The 16,842-nt window shown below is 33.7% G+C and overlaps 2 protein-coding genes across 5 annotated transcripts; one reads left to right on the plus strand and one right to left on the minus strand.

The window, feature by feature from the left end:
• The first annotated feature begins 2,064 nt into the window (after positions 1-2,064).
• LOC125877752 (uncharacterized) lies at positions 2,065-9,535 on the plus strand. Of its 4 annotated transcripts, none has more exons than XR_007447628.1 (5): positions 2,065-2,139; positions 2,901-4,001; positions 4,099-4,168; positions 5,479-5,758; positions 9,514-9,535. XR_007447628.1 is itself a non-coding variant. In XM_049558991.1 (4 exons), exons 2-4 carry the CDS (start codon positions 3,082-3,084, stop codon positions 5,632-5,634), a joined length of 1,146 nt encoding a protein of 381 aa, XP_049414948.1. In that variant the 5' UTR covers positions 2,065-2,139; positions 2,842-3,081; the 3' UTR covers positions 5,635-5,770. The 4 variants fall into 4 exon arrangements, 2 of the variants coding, with proteins under 2 accessions (XP_049414948.1, XP_049414947.1); XR_007447627.1 differs by lacking the exon at positions 9,514-9,535 and adding an exon at positions 5,869-6,024; XM_049558991.1 differs by lacking the exon at positions 9,514-9,535 and having other exon boundaries at positions 2,842-4,001; positions 5,479-5,770.
• A 1,674-nt stretch (positions 9,536-11,209) lies between these two features.
• On the minus strand, positions 11,210-16,095 carry LOC125877747 (glucose-1-phosphate adenylyltransferase small subunit, chloroplastic/amyloplastic). The gene is made up of 9 exons (XM_049558980.1): positions 15,756-16,095; positions 14,545-14,841; positions 13,988-14,257; positions 13,715-13,894; positions 13,212-13,315; positions 12,995-13,106; positions 12,006-12,104; positions 11,657-11,776; positions 11,210-11,460 (listed from the first exon to the last, which is right to left on the minus strand). The coding sequence occupies exons 1-9, from the start codon at positions 16,020-16,022 to the stop codon at positions 11,344-11,346; spliced, it is 1,566 nt and encodes a 521-aa protein (XP_049414937.1). The 5' UTR covers positions 16,023-16,095; the 3' UTR covers positions 11,210-11,343.
• Positions 16,096-16,842: the final 747 nt, after the last annotated feature.

Below are 16,842 nucleotides of genomic sequence, written 5' to 3' on the forward strand. Positions count from 1 at the left end.
AGCCTTTAGAAGATCAAACTCCAATGTCAACAGGTGGTACTAAATTGTGACGGAACCAAAATTTTCATTAAACAATTTTAGAAGTATTGAAAATACTGAATTTGATGCAAATTATTTATTTTGTCCTAAAATATTGACCGCCTTAATAACATTCTTAATTCTACGTATCTGACTAAACTTACATACATCACTAATCTATCATATGATATAGTAAGTGGTCTGAAACTTCAGTAAGAATATGGGCTCTGAATAAAAAATTGAGAGAAGTATTGAAAGCAATCCAAAACTTTCTGAGAATTTAGGGTTGTATTTCACTCATGTTGCAAGATTAGGGTGTATTTAAGTTAAGTAAGTCAAGTAAAAGGGTGTTTTTAAGACTATGAATAATTCAGATGAAACTAATAATTTACATCGAGTATAAAAGTGTTTTCAATACTTCTTTCTTCAGAATATAAAGAAGTAAATACATAAATTAATCCAATGAGATTCAATATCTATTATATATAAAACAAAATATTAACTATGCATAAATAAAATAAATTTTCACATAAAAGAAATTCAAATGAACTTCTAACCCTGCTCGACTCCTCATACTAAACTATTACTTCCTCCGTTTAAAAAAAATGGTCTAGTTTGACTTGGCACGGAGTTTAAGAAAATAAAGAAGACTTTTGAATCTTGCGGTCTTGAATTAAAGTTATGTCAAATGTACAAAATTATCCTTTAATCTTGTGCCTTAAACATGCCACGTGGAAAGATGAAACTAAAATGTTTCCAAAAAGAGAAAGAGATCATTCTTTTTTAAACTGACTAAAAATAAAAGAAGGTCATTCTTTTTTAAACAGAGGGAGTAAATCTTATTTAATAACAGATGTACGTTTCAACTTGATGTACATATTCATTTATTGACTTTTTCTATTAATTTGGTTTTTCTCATTAATATAAAAATTAAAATAATTTTGTCGATCAAAATTAAAGATCGATTGACATATTCACGATAGATGAGGGGTCAAGTCATGTCACTACCAATAATATTCTACAAGAACTTATTGTTTAAGCAAAAGACCTTTAATTAATTTTTCCTTGTAGCTATTATTGTGGAAATTTACAGCAGATGCAAAGGTAATTGAAAGCTGGCTTTGTAAAAGTTTACAAGACTTTGAGGAAAGGTATATATTCTCATAAATTCACACGCTTTTTTAAAAAAAATGGTCTGATCTTTAATTTTTGTCTTTTAGTAATTGAATTTATACTTAGTAAAACGAATATTTAAAAACAAATTAAAGTCATATTTGAATATAACTTGTGTGATATAATGATACGAAACTATAATCTTATGACCTATAAACTTATTTTTATATTTTTTACGAAGGACGTGATTTAAAAACTACCACAAAAAAAAGTCGGCAAATCAAATGACCCACATATTCCTGCTTAAATTTCTTGGGCTGGGCCCGAAAGCTAGATCGTTTATATGTTCATCTTCACTCATATTTGAAAGAGTCCACATAAATAAAACAAAAGAAAGTGATGTCTTTGTTATAAGCTTGAAAATTATTACATTAAGTAGAATTTTACAAGCTAGCTAAAAGTAGTCACATCGTATCATTTCGAAGTAATTTCACTCCATACTCTATTTGTACGGTGTCATGTAAGAAGACGTAATCATATTTTTTTAAAAATTATAATCATAATCAGGTAAAAGCTTTTAATATTAAAATTACTATTACTACAATATTGAAGAAGTGAATGTTAAATTTTAAATTTTAAATTTTAAATATGAAAATTTAAGTGTAAATCAAGGGGGGAAGATTACTTCAAAAGAAAAAGTACGCCCAGTTTTGGGCATACATGTCTAGAACTTGATATACAAATATTTATATTTCAATCGCGTAAGCCAGAAGTTTGGGGCTAAGTTTATAAATATTGATTATGATTTAAATGGTAATCCCAAAATCGGCTATACGTGCACTTTGCCCATTTTCTACGTGATTGGGCTCTCACGGCCCACAGGTACCAAAAGGATACCGAATTCTAGCCCAAATTTCGGCCTGCCAACTTTAATTTGAATTGAGCGATCTGCAGTGACAGTAGGCTCGACGAATTCCTCACGGTGGTTCTCCTCCGGTGATACCACCGGTAAGTTCTCTTCACTCTCTCTCTCTCCGACTTTCTCGCTCTAGCTGATTATTTCTATATCGCTGAGAAAAAGCTCAATTTCCGACACTTTTAACTGGTAGATTACAAGTTGTAGGTTGTTTCAATCTGTTCGTGCTTGAAGAAAGCCTTAATTCGTATGTGTTATATTTTTCTGAATTATCCTAAAAAAAAATTGAATTTATTGATATTTTCTGTAGTAAAAATTAAAAACAGTCTGATTGTTGATACTTGGATTGAAGCATAGTAGATTGAACGTATTTCAACTTCTTACTGTTTAAGTGTATAGTTTGAAATAAATTAATTTGAATTTCATTGTAAATTTTAGTTCTAGCTTGAGATCAGCATTGCTTTGTTACTCTGTCTCTCCGGTTTTAATGGTCTTAGTTTAACTCTGCAATATTATTAAGAACGGAGCTGAAATTATGAATTGTTTAATACTCCTAGTTCTGAAGAATATAGGTTTCATATTCAGGATTTTGAGCTTCTGAAGAATTAAAGGGAAAGCTGCATTACAAGGATTAAGCTATAGTTTAAGTATATTAAACTTAAAAAGAACTAATTTCATATACCATTGGTCATTAATTATCAGAGAGTGAGCTATAGTTTAAGTTAATTAGTGACTATTTTGTCAACACTTATATATTTGTATGCTTTGTCTGATGTTAATCGTGGAATTCTTAGAAGAGAGGAAGATGATCTGTACTGTGACTTATGGAGTTTTTCCATGTCTATGATTGAAGCAAACCCTGATTTGAAGTGGACTCTGGTTGGATGGTTGATTCATCAGTAGCTATTGAGAATCATCTATTAAGTTAGTACTAGAAAGTAGAAACATCAACAAGAAGCTGCTTCTTTGGTGATACTATGTGTTAATTCCTATGGAAACATTGAGGGTATAGAAAGAAAAAAGTGTTGGAACAAATGAGCCCATCGGGGAAAGAAATTTGTATAAAATGTGATAAAGGTGGAGAAGTGTTGGTTTGTGCTGATAGTTGTTGTCCTATAGCAGTTCATGTAAGGTGCATGGGTTGTCCAGCCAGATTTGATGATTTGGGAAAATTCTATTGCCCCTATTGTCTGTATAGGCAATCAATTGCAAGATTTCATCAAGCAAAGGTGTATGTTTTGTCAAAAAAACAAGCTCTGGATGATTTCATAGACAAGGTCAGAGAGGTGCCATTAATAGTAAGCAAATCAACACGTGAAAGATCTGATGAGCCATTACCAGAAAAGAAGAGTGATGTTCCAGAAAGCAATTGTGATCAACAATGGGTGGTTGGGCAGAAAATACATGCAGGCCCAGCTGTTAATTGTGGTAGTAAACCTAGTGTTCGTACATCTTCTAAAGCAACATCAACCAATTTTAGAGTTTTAGAAGCTGGAAACGGCATTCAGGTAAATGATCTACAAGAAGTTGGTGAACACCAACTAGAGAAAAGTGTTGAAGATCACCACAAAGATGGCCACTTAAGTAACTCTTCTGTTGCTGAAGAGGAAATATTGGGGAATGAACTTGTTCTGGAAGAACCAAAAAGAAACTCCACTGAAATTGCAGGAGAACAGATGACAGAGGTTGATCAAACTACTGCAATTGTCGTATACACGGATCCTTCGTTGCAGCAGCACTTGCATGGTAAAAGAAGAGCTGAAACTGCGGATTTAACATGTGGAGAATCTAAGTGTGTTTCAACACAACGTGAGTGTGGTAAACGGGTTAAGAAAGTTAAAGATGAACATATGCTGACTGACTCTCCAAGAATGTTAACTAGGAAATCAGCTTCCTTACTTGAGAATGGTAATGCAGCGGGCATGTTTGTGCAAGTTAAACACCCTTCCATGTTGTAAGTGATCTTTTCAATGAAATTTCTTTTAAGTTTGACCAAATTATCCTATTCATTCTTCAACAAATAATAATTTCAACTTTATTTTCTGCTGCAGACCAGATATCCTTCCAAATGGGAAACGTAGAAGAGTATTATGGCGTAGCGAAGAGGAAGAGATGATTGAGGTACATTTCCAGGAATCTCTATTGTATAGGTTTGTTTCGGTAGTGTGAGCCAAGGATGCATAGTGTCCTTATGTTGGAAGATCTGACATCTATATTTTTAGACTTACTAGGTACTGACTTGATTAACAATGATTTAGTAGTTGGGTTAAGTTTGTCGACTGAACTTTGATAATGCTATCACACCACCAATTCTTCTTCTTCATCTTTTTTTTTTTGTTCTAGTTTTTGCAAATTCACTTCTGTCTCCTTAATTCAACGTAACATTTTTAAGGTTCTTTAAGCTTAAAAAGCCATATGTTTTGTGCAGCATTGACATCTTACAGACTTTGTTATTGATTTGGCTTGTCGTGTGTGAGGTGTTAACAACTGAGTTTCTTATAATTGCTTCAATGGCACGAAATGACTTAATTTTATGCTCTTCAGTCTCTCTTTTCCTGTAAAATTCTGCTCAAATGAGTGTGCATAAAATACTTATGGGAAAGTAACGGAGAAAGAATAAGAAGACTTTAGATATATGGTTTCTTGTGGTTATTCTTGTGTATTGCAATAATTATCCATTTTCCCAAGCTGGTTTACCACCACCTTTAAAACTAAAAGAAGAAAAAAGGGAGATCACAAACTGCAAAGTGAAAACAGTCAATAGGACGGGCAAAAATGAAAAAAATTATGTTGATAATTCCTCCTTGACCCTCTGTTAAGGGCAACCTTGTATCATCCTACAAGGTTCCCGTTTGTTTGTTTGTATCAACCTTGTAAAATTCTGCACTTTCCAAACTTCCTGTTTGTTTGTTTTTTTTTTGGTTGGGATAAGGAAATTCCCGTTGTTTATCCCTGCATTGTGAAAAATGTGCAACAAAAGCCTGCTTATAGAAAAGGAAACAAAAAATCCTAAATAGTAACCTTGCTCTCGTATCACAGATGATAATTATTTATTTGGACAAATATGTTAAAAAACAGTTCCATTGAGACGGATAATCCGTTATCACATGCTTGCTTTAAAATTTACCAAGTATTGAGACAACATTGATGCGCCTGTAAATGCACATAGTGTAGTGGTTCATATTGTTCATGTCAATTGGCATCACTGGAGAATTTTGACTGATTCATGAAGCTCAAAAGGCTCTTGTGATGCATTGAATGGTGGCAATATAAGTCTCATAAGCCTAAAACCTAGATTGGTTGAGGCAACCCACTGGTTTTCTGTGTGCAGTGTCAGCAGAAAAGTGGTTTGTCGCTGTTGTTTGCAGTTATCTGATTCATTTGCTGATATGCCTGAGTTCCTGAGTTAATTATGCATGTTGTGCCTGCAGGAAGGAGTTCAAAAATTCTCATCCAAAGTAAACAAAAACACCCCATGGAGAAAAATTCTAGACTTTGGTCATCATGTGTTTGATCATTCTCGCACTCCAACTGATCTCAAGGACAAATGGAAACAAATGTGCTCTAAATATGGTGGTCAAGTTTGACCAGGAGTTCTTTGCTAAACTAGTGAAATGTTGGAATTGCTTTGTGATATCCAGATTCAAATGTGTGACGAAGAGTACCTTTCTTTTTTCTCTTTTGTGGATCGCTTCTTCATCGAGCAAGCAGGTCAGTTTTGAGGAGTAAAAACTTAGAATTAGTTGTAGCTACTTATTTGTTAAGATGAACATAATGTTGTTATGGGGTTTACCAATGTGTTCTTTGGTTGATCACTTCAGGGAACGTGTAAATTTCCTTATAAATCTTAGCTTAATGTATTATGTACCCACTACTTGTCAAAGAATACAAGTATACTTGATACATGGATAGTTTGAAAGGGAAATAGTTCATGTTTGGTTGTTTTTCGAGCACCTCTTTCTTTACGCTGCACCCACTCCCATATCCCCTTGGGGGGGGTGCATTGTAGTCACCAAACATGGGCTATTTGGGCTCGATAAAAGTTATTGGGTTCATCCGAATTTCCGTTGGTACTATAGCTTCCTACCCCTTGAGTTCTCGATTCAACAAAGTTATGTAGGGAGACTCGAGGCTTATTTAGTTGTTTTAGTATAGCTGTTCATAAAGGATTTTATATTAACTATATGTTAAGGCTATTTCTTTGTTGATATACCCATATACTCATGCAATTTGGAGTTCAAAATTGAAATTTTAATTTGGAGTTGGTGTTTATTTATGATGTTTGAGCAAAACTTTGACATTTGATTTTAGATTTCAAATTTCAAATTCTATTGAAAAATAGAATTTCAATTTCAAGTTTGTGATTTTAAAAAGATTATGTTAAAGAGTAGTTAGTTAAACTATTGTTTATTTAGTAGACAAATGGATCTTTTTAAAATAAAGTATATTTGAAAGTTTGTAATAGCATGGAATCACAACTTTTATTCCTATAGAACCCACAAGTTATGTCGTAAGATAAGAGACATAACTTATTTGTACCGAGCTTATGCTGGACAAGACAAAACATTGTCTAAATTTATGTTGAACGAGTTAGATATTACATAATTTGTACCATATAACTTAATTTCTATAAAACTTGCATCGGACAGAGCAAAAAATCTATTAATTTATGCCTTACAAAATTGGGTCATAGATAAGATAGTTTGGTCTATAAATTTTAATTAAGTGAGCAGGGAAAAAAAGTTAAAATTATCATATTTGAGAGCAAAAATTGAAAAACACCTAAAATAAGGGCAATTCGTGAGAAAACTTGTTGATAAACAACAAAGCAACTTTACAATTGAACTCTAATTGTGTATGAATTACATAAACATTGAGTAAATAATTTTTTATGTAGAAAGTGATGAGGATGATTACCACTAGGACCTCTTAACTATTATTTTCTACTCTCATCTGATTTATTTTTTTGGGTTTCTTATCGGTTGTCCGATACTAGGGTATCAAATTGGTGGGCCGGATAGAAATTAGAGATATTAAAAGTAAAAATTATACAAAGCATATAGTATAATAAACAAATTACTTCCTATCCCTACTCTTTCATAAATTACAAAATTCCCTTTATTTTATTGTCTTGCGGATACTTTAATATGCGGGCGAATACTTTAATTTAGAAGCTGTAATTATCAATTCAGTGCGTTAAAAAGGGGATTTCATCAGTTTAGTGCGTTAAATAAGGGATTTAAAACAGAAATAAAAATTGATTGCCACAATTCACGCATACGTTTCTTTCATCTACAAATCAATCATTCATAAAACGATTACTGAACTAAAATTTCAAATTTTGAAATTCTCTCTTCTTGTTTTGCGAAAAGCTCTGGAAGGCTGATTCAAAAAAATTTGCAGCGCATTTTTTGGTGAAGATTTGTAATGAATATTTCGATCTTGTTAAGGCATTCAGGAATATGGGAAAGTGATGTTAGATACGAGAAATACAGAAGTGATGGCATAGTGGTTGGGGAAAATATTTCATTTGTTAATCTTAATTCAGCAATTGCAGCAAAATTGAATGTTGATGAATCAAAAAAAAATATGGAGATCAAATACATCGTAGAAGGTAATTCATCTCCATTGTGTATTCATAATGATATGGGGGTGAAATTGTACATAGAAGTGAAGAAACACGAGGTAGGATTCGGTATGTATCCACTATGCATTAATACATCGGATAAAAGTGATGAAGAGATACAAAATTTTGATGCAACAACAGGTGCAATTGTGTGTGTTGAAGGTGAAAAAAGGGACGCAAAGGCTCTAAGCATTGTTGAATCGAAAATTTGTGATTCCTATTTCATGATGCAATAAATGAAAAATGTTATGTTTTGAATTCTGGCTAGATTTTTTTATTGTTAATTTCTGATAAAGTTAGTTTGGTATACATTGTTGTGTGTCTGATACTTAATTGTTTGTAAATTTTGTATGAGATAGAATAATAGTATCAATAGATGTGATGTGTGCCAAATTTAAAAGAGACAACATGTAAAAAATGTATCATTTGAAGCAATTATATATCATATACATAATATCTTCTTCTAAATTTTGTATCTACTAATAATAGAGTATCGGAAGTTGTTTTTTTTATCATTATTATATATCATATACATATAATTTTGATATCTGTGGACGCAATTGTGTTTCATGTACATAATAATTTTTTGGAAATTTAATATCAGNATGTCGGTGCATGTAAACTTTTAGACCTCTGTTCTGCCCAGTTGGGGTCTTCTGAATCAAGAATTTGATCATTGTTAGGTGTTATTATTTGGGAAATTCCAATATTAAAAGACGGATGATCCATTTTGACAACTGATCCAAAATCGATTGAAACACAGAAATTGATTTTGAAAGAAAATGAAAAAGATGATAATACCTATTTTGAACTTTGGACAGTTGAATAGAGATAGAATCGTTTGAAAATCAAATTGCTTTGAATTAGGTAACTGATTTGGTAGTGGGGAAAGATTAGAGGCGAGATTTTGGGGATGAGAAATGTGGGTTTTGGGTTCTTTCAAAATAAAGTATCCGGAATAGTGGGTTTGGGGGAAAATAGGGATTTTTGAATTTTTATGAAAGAGTAGGGATTAAACGAGAATATGTAAACAAATGTAGTGTAGTTTAGTAATTTTGCCATATTAAAATGGGTTGAAATAGAAATTGGGTTGGGTTCTGACCCATCCAAGTTTATTTTGGGCTAAAATGAGTTTGACTCAAATGGGGTTAAAAACGGATTGGATCTTGACCCACCCAATTTATCCACTTAATCTCAATAATTTTAATATATTATTATTTAAGTTTTATAACCACAATTTTTGAATTTCAACGGAAGAAAATTTAAAAAAGAAGAAGGTACAAATGGATAGATAAATTCTAAAACATATAAAATAAATAGTAATCCATATCTTCAATATAACAACATACATTACATCAATGCAAATAAAAAGTCTTAAAATGGGTTGATATTGGAGATTAAATTGGCTCAATTGAGAATTTTCTTAAAATTGGTTAAGGCTTGAATTAGTTGAGATTGAGCCCAATTCAAATTATCTTGAGCCCAACTCTTAAAATTCTTGACAGGTTGGACATGTAGTTGGACTCATTTGTTATATCTGATACCCATATTGAAGTCCGACTAAATATGAATTGCGGTTAAAGTGCTACCTTACAAAAAGTAAATTTTAAAAAACCTTTACACGATTAACTAAAGAGAAATCAAATCCTATTCCATGCAGGAATAAAATTAAGCTACTCGTTTTCCCAATTCCAACTAAAACTCGGTTTTGTTAATCAACTCCTATTTCATTCCAGATTTGGTTAAAACTCAAATTTCTTCTTCTCTATATATACCTTATGACTACTTTCATTATATTTCCATCTTCAAGAATCACTCTTGTAAACAAATCTTGATACAGAATGTCTCTCTTTCAAAATTGGGCTATTTGTACTGATTACTTTGGTGTCAAGCTGCCATCACCTCTCCCAACGAAGGAAAAGAAGAACGCGAATTCAACAGATACAAAAGGTGGTGCAGCAACAGATAATGTAGGTGTTGGTGAAAGTAACAATGGCAAGAACAAAGCACTCACTGTTACTCCATTCTTTGATGGCTTCTATGAGACAACGGAACAGGAGAAGGAGAAGGAGAAGAAAAAGGCGGAGTTCAAAGATACAAAAACTGCTAAGAGTTTGAGTATTGGTGCAGCAATAGCTAATTTACTTGCTGGTGGAAGTAAGAAGAACAGTAGCAAGAACTGAGGACTCGCGATCGCTCCAGCTTTTAATGGCTTGTCATATATGTTTCTGATTGATCTTTTTTTTTTCTAGCTAAATTTGAAGAAACATTGTTCTTTTTTTTTTTCATCTTCTTCTATATATGGCAAGTAATTTTCTCTTCAACGTGCATAAACTCGAATTTGATAGCTGTTTTCTGATGTTTTTCTTCAAAGTCATTCTGCAATATTTCCTGTATGAGATATTCTAAAGCATGATTCAATACATATTACGTGGTGGAAGATATGGGTTTTCCCACTCTCTCTCAATTATCTGTTGGGTTTGAAAGGTGTGAACAAGAAATGAAGGGTTGTGACTCTCTTGAAGAGTTGTGACTATGCCGAAGGATTGTGACCTTTATAAAAGGTTGTGTCCTTTCTAAAGGATTGTGACCATTTGAAAGGTTGTGTCTTTTCCAAAGTGTTGTGACCTTTCTGAAAGGTTGTCTTCTTTCCAAAGGGTTGTGACCTTTTACCCTTTGTTGGCGATAAATAGAGAGGTTTTCTCTCATTTTTCTGCATCGAATTCTTCTCTTTTTTTGCATACATTTCTTACAAAACAAAATCAATCGATCGTGTCTGTGCGTGTGATTCATTGCTGTCATTTTGAGTTCGTTGAAATTATCGAAATTTGAGGTACCGCTACTNNTTGAATCATGCTTTAGAATACTCTCATACAAGTAATATTGCAGAATGACTTTGAAGAAAAACATCAGAAAACAGCTATCAAATTCGAGTTTATGCACACCCTTTGTTGGCTATAAACAGAGAGGTTTTCTCTCATTTTTCTGCATCAAATTTTTCCCTTCTTTTGCATACATTTCTTACAAAACAAGATCGATCGATCGTGTCTATGTGCGTGATTCGTTGCGGTCATTTTGAGTTCGTTGAAATTATCGAAGTTTGAAGCACCGCTACTTCTTTAATGGTTAATTCATTTTATCTTGGGAGAAATTAATCTACAACCTCGGGTACTTGAGAGGATTAAATTTTTTAAGGACACAGTGGATTCTGTGAACTCGGATAGTTCTTTGTATTTTTCTTTCCATCTTTTATTATTTCTGGTTTGTTAATTTGAATACAGGAGATAACATTATCCACACTGGAACCTGACTAATCAGAATTCCCTCTGAAGCAAAAACCATCAGAAGACCTGGTGATTACTAAAAGCACGAGCAGGAAAATTGATTAATAACAAATAATTCCTTTTCACTAGAACCATACAGCGATAAAAACACGAGTAAACTTAAAGCAAAAGTGAGATCAAAGCAGATTTTTGGGTAATTTATTTTTTATTGTAGACGAATAATTTTTACAGCATCCAGTCTTCTCTTGTAGGGGTAATGAGAAGTATCATAAAAGCAAGATGTACACTAGATTTCTACAGCACAGGAAAATAAAAGTTCGGCACGTTTCTACCTCATGGCTGTTTAGCCAAAATCTAGGAGGACAACCAAGTTAAAACGCATTCCTTCAGATGACGATTCCACTTGGAATCAAAGCATCCTTGATGACGGTGACAATCCCACTCTTGATGAAGTATCCATCTGTTTCCCTAGCCGCTTCTTGAACGTTGTCTTTGTTAATGATCTGACAAAAGAAAATTACTCATTAGGAATTCATGATCACTGTACATCGCCCAGATAATGAAGGAAAAGATCCATATGACACGATGACTAAATCAATGCTATGAATCTGGACACATGATGTTGAGAAAAAACATTACACGTCTATTGCATGTTTAAATGACAATAAGTCAGAAGCGTGAAAGTTTAAGGAATTTAACCTTCACATTGTCCCCTATACGGGCATTCTTGTCGATAATGGCTCTTTTAATGTGACAATTCTTGCCGATGCCAATTGGGACACTGCCCTTTGCAGCCAGCAGCTTCCTGTCAGCATCAGTCTGAACCAAAAATGGGTCAGAAAGTGAGTCCGTTATAATAAGTGAATGCAGTAAGGAAACCACAAGCTCAGTATTTTCTTTATCATGTGTAATTTGACTCTTAAGGCAAGTTGCTACGCAGTAGAACATATATACAGCAAGTTTAATAAGCGAAGAAAGTTAAATTCATGTTCCCGTGTATATTAGTTTTAGATATCTTTTCTGGTAATCTAAGAATTATTAGCATTACCTCATAGTAATCTGCCCCCATCAAAAGCGAGTCTTCTATAATTGCTCCCTCTGATATGCATGATCTGAGCCCAACCACGGAATGGTGAATCTTACAGTTCTGCACACAGAAATACTGATTAATAACTATGTAATAGTATACTATTTTTCTGCATTTTCTGGAGCACAGTATGATGAAAAATGAAAAGGAAAAAATTGGTGAAAAGCATCTCGCATTCACTTAGGGTCCAGAAAAGGTCCAAACCCAGGGGTATAATGTAGACAACCTACCCAAAGCATTAGAGGTTGATTCCACATCTCAGACCTGTTACCCTCTAGGTACACAGAGACAACTAGGCTCCACTTCAATTCTCCAATATTCGTAAGTGAGTTTTAAATTTTGTGTGCCTCAACTTTATCAAAGAGCTAACTTTAGATGTTATATTTCAGACCAATTTTCTTTATAATATATAATTATTTACTTTCACTCATATTCTTCATACTGCATGAAACTAAGTTAATTAAATTACACTCGGTATCAAAATCTCAAATTTTCAGGTAAAAGAAAAAAATAAGTCAAGATCGATAACATCAACAATATTTTTCCCTCTCCAACCATGACGGAAAATTAAACTGAGAAGAAAATGCAAGCATGCCTCAGAGAGAAGAGAGTTCAGTATATTTAACTTTATCTTTTCAGGTAAAGAAAAAAAAAAGTCAAGATCATAACATCAACAATAGTTTTCCCTCTCCAACCATGATGGAAAATTGAACTGAGAAGAAAATGCAAGTACGCCTCAGATAAAAGAGAGTTCAGTATACTTAACTTTTTTTTTTCTTTTTTGTTTTTGAAAAAGCAGTAGTCTAAACTTTATTGACTTCAATTGAAAAGAACACGGATTATGGATGAGGTCACGGAAAATAGTTGAACATGTCAAAGATATGCCTCACATGTTTGCTATCAAGACTGCAACTTAGAAATATTGAGTCCTTGAAACAATAAGTAGTTACCTTGATCACACAACCTTCACCAATGACACTATCTGTGACATCAGCATCAAGCATTTTTGATGGTGGTAGATATCGAGGTTGGGTGTAGATTGGGGCTGATCGGTCGTAAAAGCTTCAGTAAATATTGAAGACAGCCATATTAGTGCTTGATCAAAGTGAGTAGATAACAAAGCATGATAACTACAGAGAACGATCTCCTTGAGATCAGCAGAATTACCTAAAATCTGGCACCGGCTTTTTTGTAATGCCCAAATTGGCATTGTAGAAAGCTTCAATGGTACCAATATCTTCCCAGTACCCATCATATAAATAAGCTTGCACCTGAGAACACAGTTACATAAGATCTCTAGAATCAACACTAACCAAGTGACCACTATCTTAAAAAGAAATTGAGCACGATGCATCATTCTTTGTTGAGTTTCCACTTTTATGATGACCAGAACAAGAGACGCAACAAAAAGAAAAGAACAAAAATACAGAAAAACTTGAGAGGGGCAACACACGAAAGCAGAAGAGCAAAAAGAGCTCATTTTCATATCCATTACAATATTTGGAAGAGAGTTCAAGAAGTTGAGACAAAAAGGCCCTATTTCTCTAGAGTAAAGGACAAAAGATGCAATTTTTTATGCATTGAACACAGCAAAAAGTGTATATTTCATATTCCAATTTTCTTGATAAGTAAAAGTAACACAAAGTGTAAGTTCTAGAGGAAGTACATACTCTCATCCCAAGTGAAGTTGCACCAGGAATAACTTCACTACCAAAATCATTGGCCCCAGGGAACTTGTCACGAAGTAGGTTTAACATCACGTCTTTGCTAATGACATATATACCCATACTGGCAATGAAAGGCATTTCTTTAGCTCTCTTGTCATCAAGACCTAAAATGGTAGTATCCACCTGAAATACATCAAAACAAGAATTAACACATGCTAATAAATTCTTTCTTGAGTAGTTCTGAATTGATAAGCATTAGGACTATGATAGTCTTACTTTCATTGCTTGCAATTGCTCTCCTTGCGGTTTCTCTGCAAATTCAATAATGCGTCCTTCTTCGTCAATCTTCATGAGACCGAATGCAGTGGCACGCTTCTCGTCCATTGGCAGTGCGGCAACGGTAATATCAGCATCTGTTTCTCTGTGGGCTTGAATAAACTTTTCATAATCCATTCGATACAGATGATCTCCAGCAAGTATAAGGTATTCAAGAACAGTATGCTCCTCAAACAACCACAGATATTGTCTGACAGCATCGGCCGTGCCCTACAGACAAGCATGAGCACTTGTTATGCCAGTTTGTGAAGAAACTAGTTCAGAGCAACAGTAAAACGTAAATAGAAGTTTAATTCAAGGTGTCGTGCACGAATGACACCCGAGTTTCATCTCAAATAATGCATTTTTAAACAGCTCTTCAGAAGCTTACGAAGATATAGGTAGTTTAAGTGCTAATTGTATGCTTCAGAGTAATTGAGTTGAGATCTGTATCCCGGTAATTAATAACAATAACAATAGTTTTAAGTGAATTCTACGCAGCAGGAATGAGAAGTTACCTGGAACCAATCGGGGTTCTCTGGACTTTGTTGAGCCGCAAGAACTTCCACAAAGCCCTCGTTTTTGTATCCTCCCATATTGCTAGCATATGCCCGTGAAAGGTGGCGATTCAGGGAGGCAGAGTTGAATTGTGTGAGAACATAGATCTTGGATATGTTACTGTTCAAGCAATTGCTTACAGGAATGTCAATCAGACGATAATTTGCTCCAAGTGGAACTGCTGGTTTTGCTCTTTTTTTAGTTAGAGGATAAAGTCGGGTCCCAGCTCCACCTCCAAGAATAATTCCCAAAACACTCTACATTGTTTTAACAATTCAAGTTCAGATCACCGTATTTACTTATAGAAATTCAGCTTCTTAAAGTTTCCGTATCAAAAAAACAAGTTACCATAATACTTTACTTCTAAGAACACGTGAATCATTGTCAAGCTATTGCCAGATAAGGCTTTGTGAAAACAATTAATTAAATACTATTCACCCACAATATCACTAGATTGGTATACTTCTTTATGAACAATATAACAAAGTTGACATACTGAAATGGCAATCTGCCCATAATTACTAATTACAAATAAAACGTGCAGAGTCTAAGGATTAGAAGGTGAGGCACACACTACTAACTATGCCTGAAAACGTTATTTGGACCCTTTAAAGTTGTCTTTGGGTGTGTGTCAAATACTCCAAAAGTAGTTTATTTTTGGAGGATCCGCCACAGGTGCGGCAACGTTTTGCTCATGCTCAGATAGTCAGATCCAATGACTACATTTTCCAGAATATAATACTAGTTTTAACAGCTTGTCCAAGTCAGAAAATCATAACGTATGACTATCATGTGCATAATGAATCTCTGAAGAATGTTAAGAAGGAATTTTGTAAAATATTAAACAAAATGAATAATCTTAACACATTTTTAGATAGGCACGTGATTATGTATAGGAAAGAGGGGAAATAGGTGAGAGGATCTCGGATCTAGAACTACCCAGTCAAAATACTTCATACTGAAGCAATCCATCCACTCCATTTTTTTACAAGAGGATCTACTTCTCCAAACCGCCACAATCCGATAATCACCTCAATTAAGCAATTAATCAGAGAAAAAAACTACCGAAAAAATCTACATTTTTCACACTAATACCATACCTAATGATTTATATACTAATTCATAATACAAATTCCCAATTTTGTGATAAAATTAAGCGAAATTTGCTTACCCGGCTAGCATCTGGGTCTAGACATGTCTGTGAATTCTGCGAATCAGAAACAGCCTTAGGCGACATAATCAATGGACTTCTTCTCACATTGAATCGGACTCCTTGGGAACGTAACGACGACACAGGCATCAACTTGTCTCCGGAGAGATGAGAAGACGAAAATGAGAGATTTCTGCTGGATACTGCACGTGTAGAATCATTTCTTCTCTCATTGATGCAATTGTTAGAAGAAGGTGAAGATTTTAAGGCTCCAATGGAAGCCGCCATTGTTAATAAAGCTTGTTATCAACTGATCTCTCTACTAGAGAGTGTGTGGTAGAGTGTGATTGCACTTGAATTACAGCTGAGATCTTTGGTTTTATAATACTGATATCAAGGTAACTTTATAGACTTGATTTTGTCGGAATTTACGAGAGGACCATAGGTATGATTGGTACACACGTCTTGTGATTGAGGGTATTTTGGGGATTTAAGCATTTCTTGTGATTGAGGCTATTTTGGGGATTGAAATATGACTTTTGTACTTAAGCTTAAAAAAAATATCTAATGAAAAAGAATGTACTATTAGAATCATTATTTTTCGAAAAACAGTTACTCAATTTTAATTTGTTTGAGCTATGTTATTTTTCAAAAATAAAACTAAAAGATATTTTGATATATTTAACTTATTTTTAATTTAAAACTATAAAAATTCAATAACAAAAAAATTCTTATCAAATTAAATGAATAAAAATGAACAGAGTATTCAAAAGATTATTTATTAGTGAACGTCATTTCACTTGTTTGCACGAGAGTTAGATATGATCACATGCGCTTGAGAGAATAAAAAAAGAGTGGCGGACGTGTATAAACCGTTGATGATTAAATGTAATTGTTAGTGAGAAAATGAATTGTTTAATCAAGATTTTTTGTATTTAAATAATTGATATGACGACATGCGCTTGAGAGAATAAAAAAAGAGTGGCGGACGTGTATAAACCGTTGATGATTAAATGTGATTATTAGTGAGAAAATGAATTGTTTAATCAAGATTTTTTGTATTTAAATAATTGGTATGATCACATGCACTTGAGAGAATAAAAAAAGA

Source organism: Solanum stenotomum, chromosome 9 (assembly GCF_019186545.1).
Source record: "Solanum stenotomum isolate F172 chromosome 9, ASM1918654v1, whole genome shotgun sequence".
NCBI classification, from domain to species: domain Eukaryota; kingdom Viridiplantae; phylum Streptophyta; class Magnoliopsida; order Solanales; family Solanaceae; genus Solanum; species Solanum stenotomum.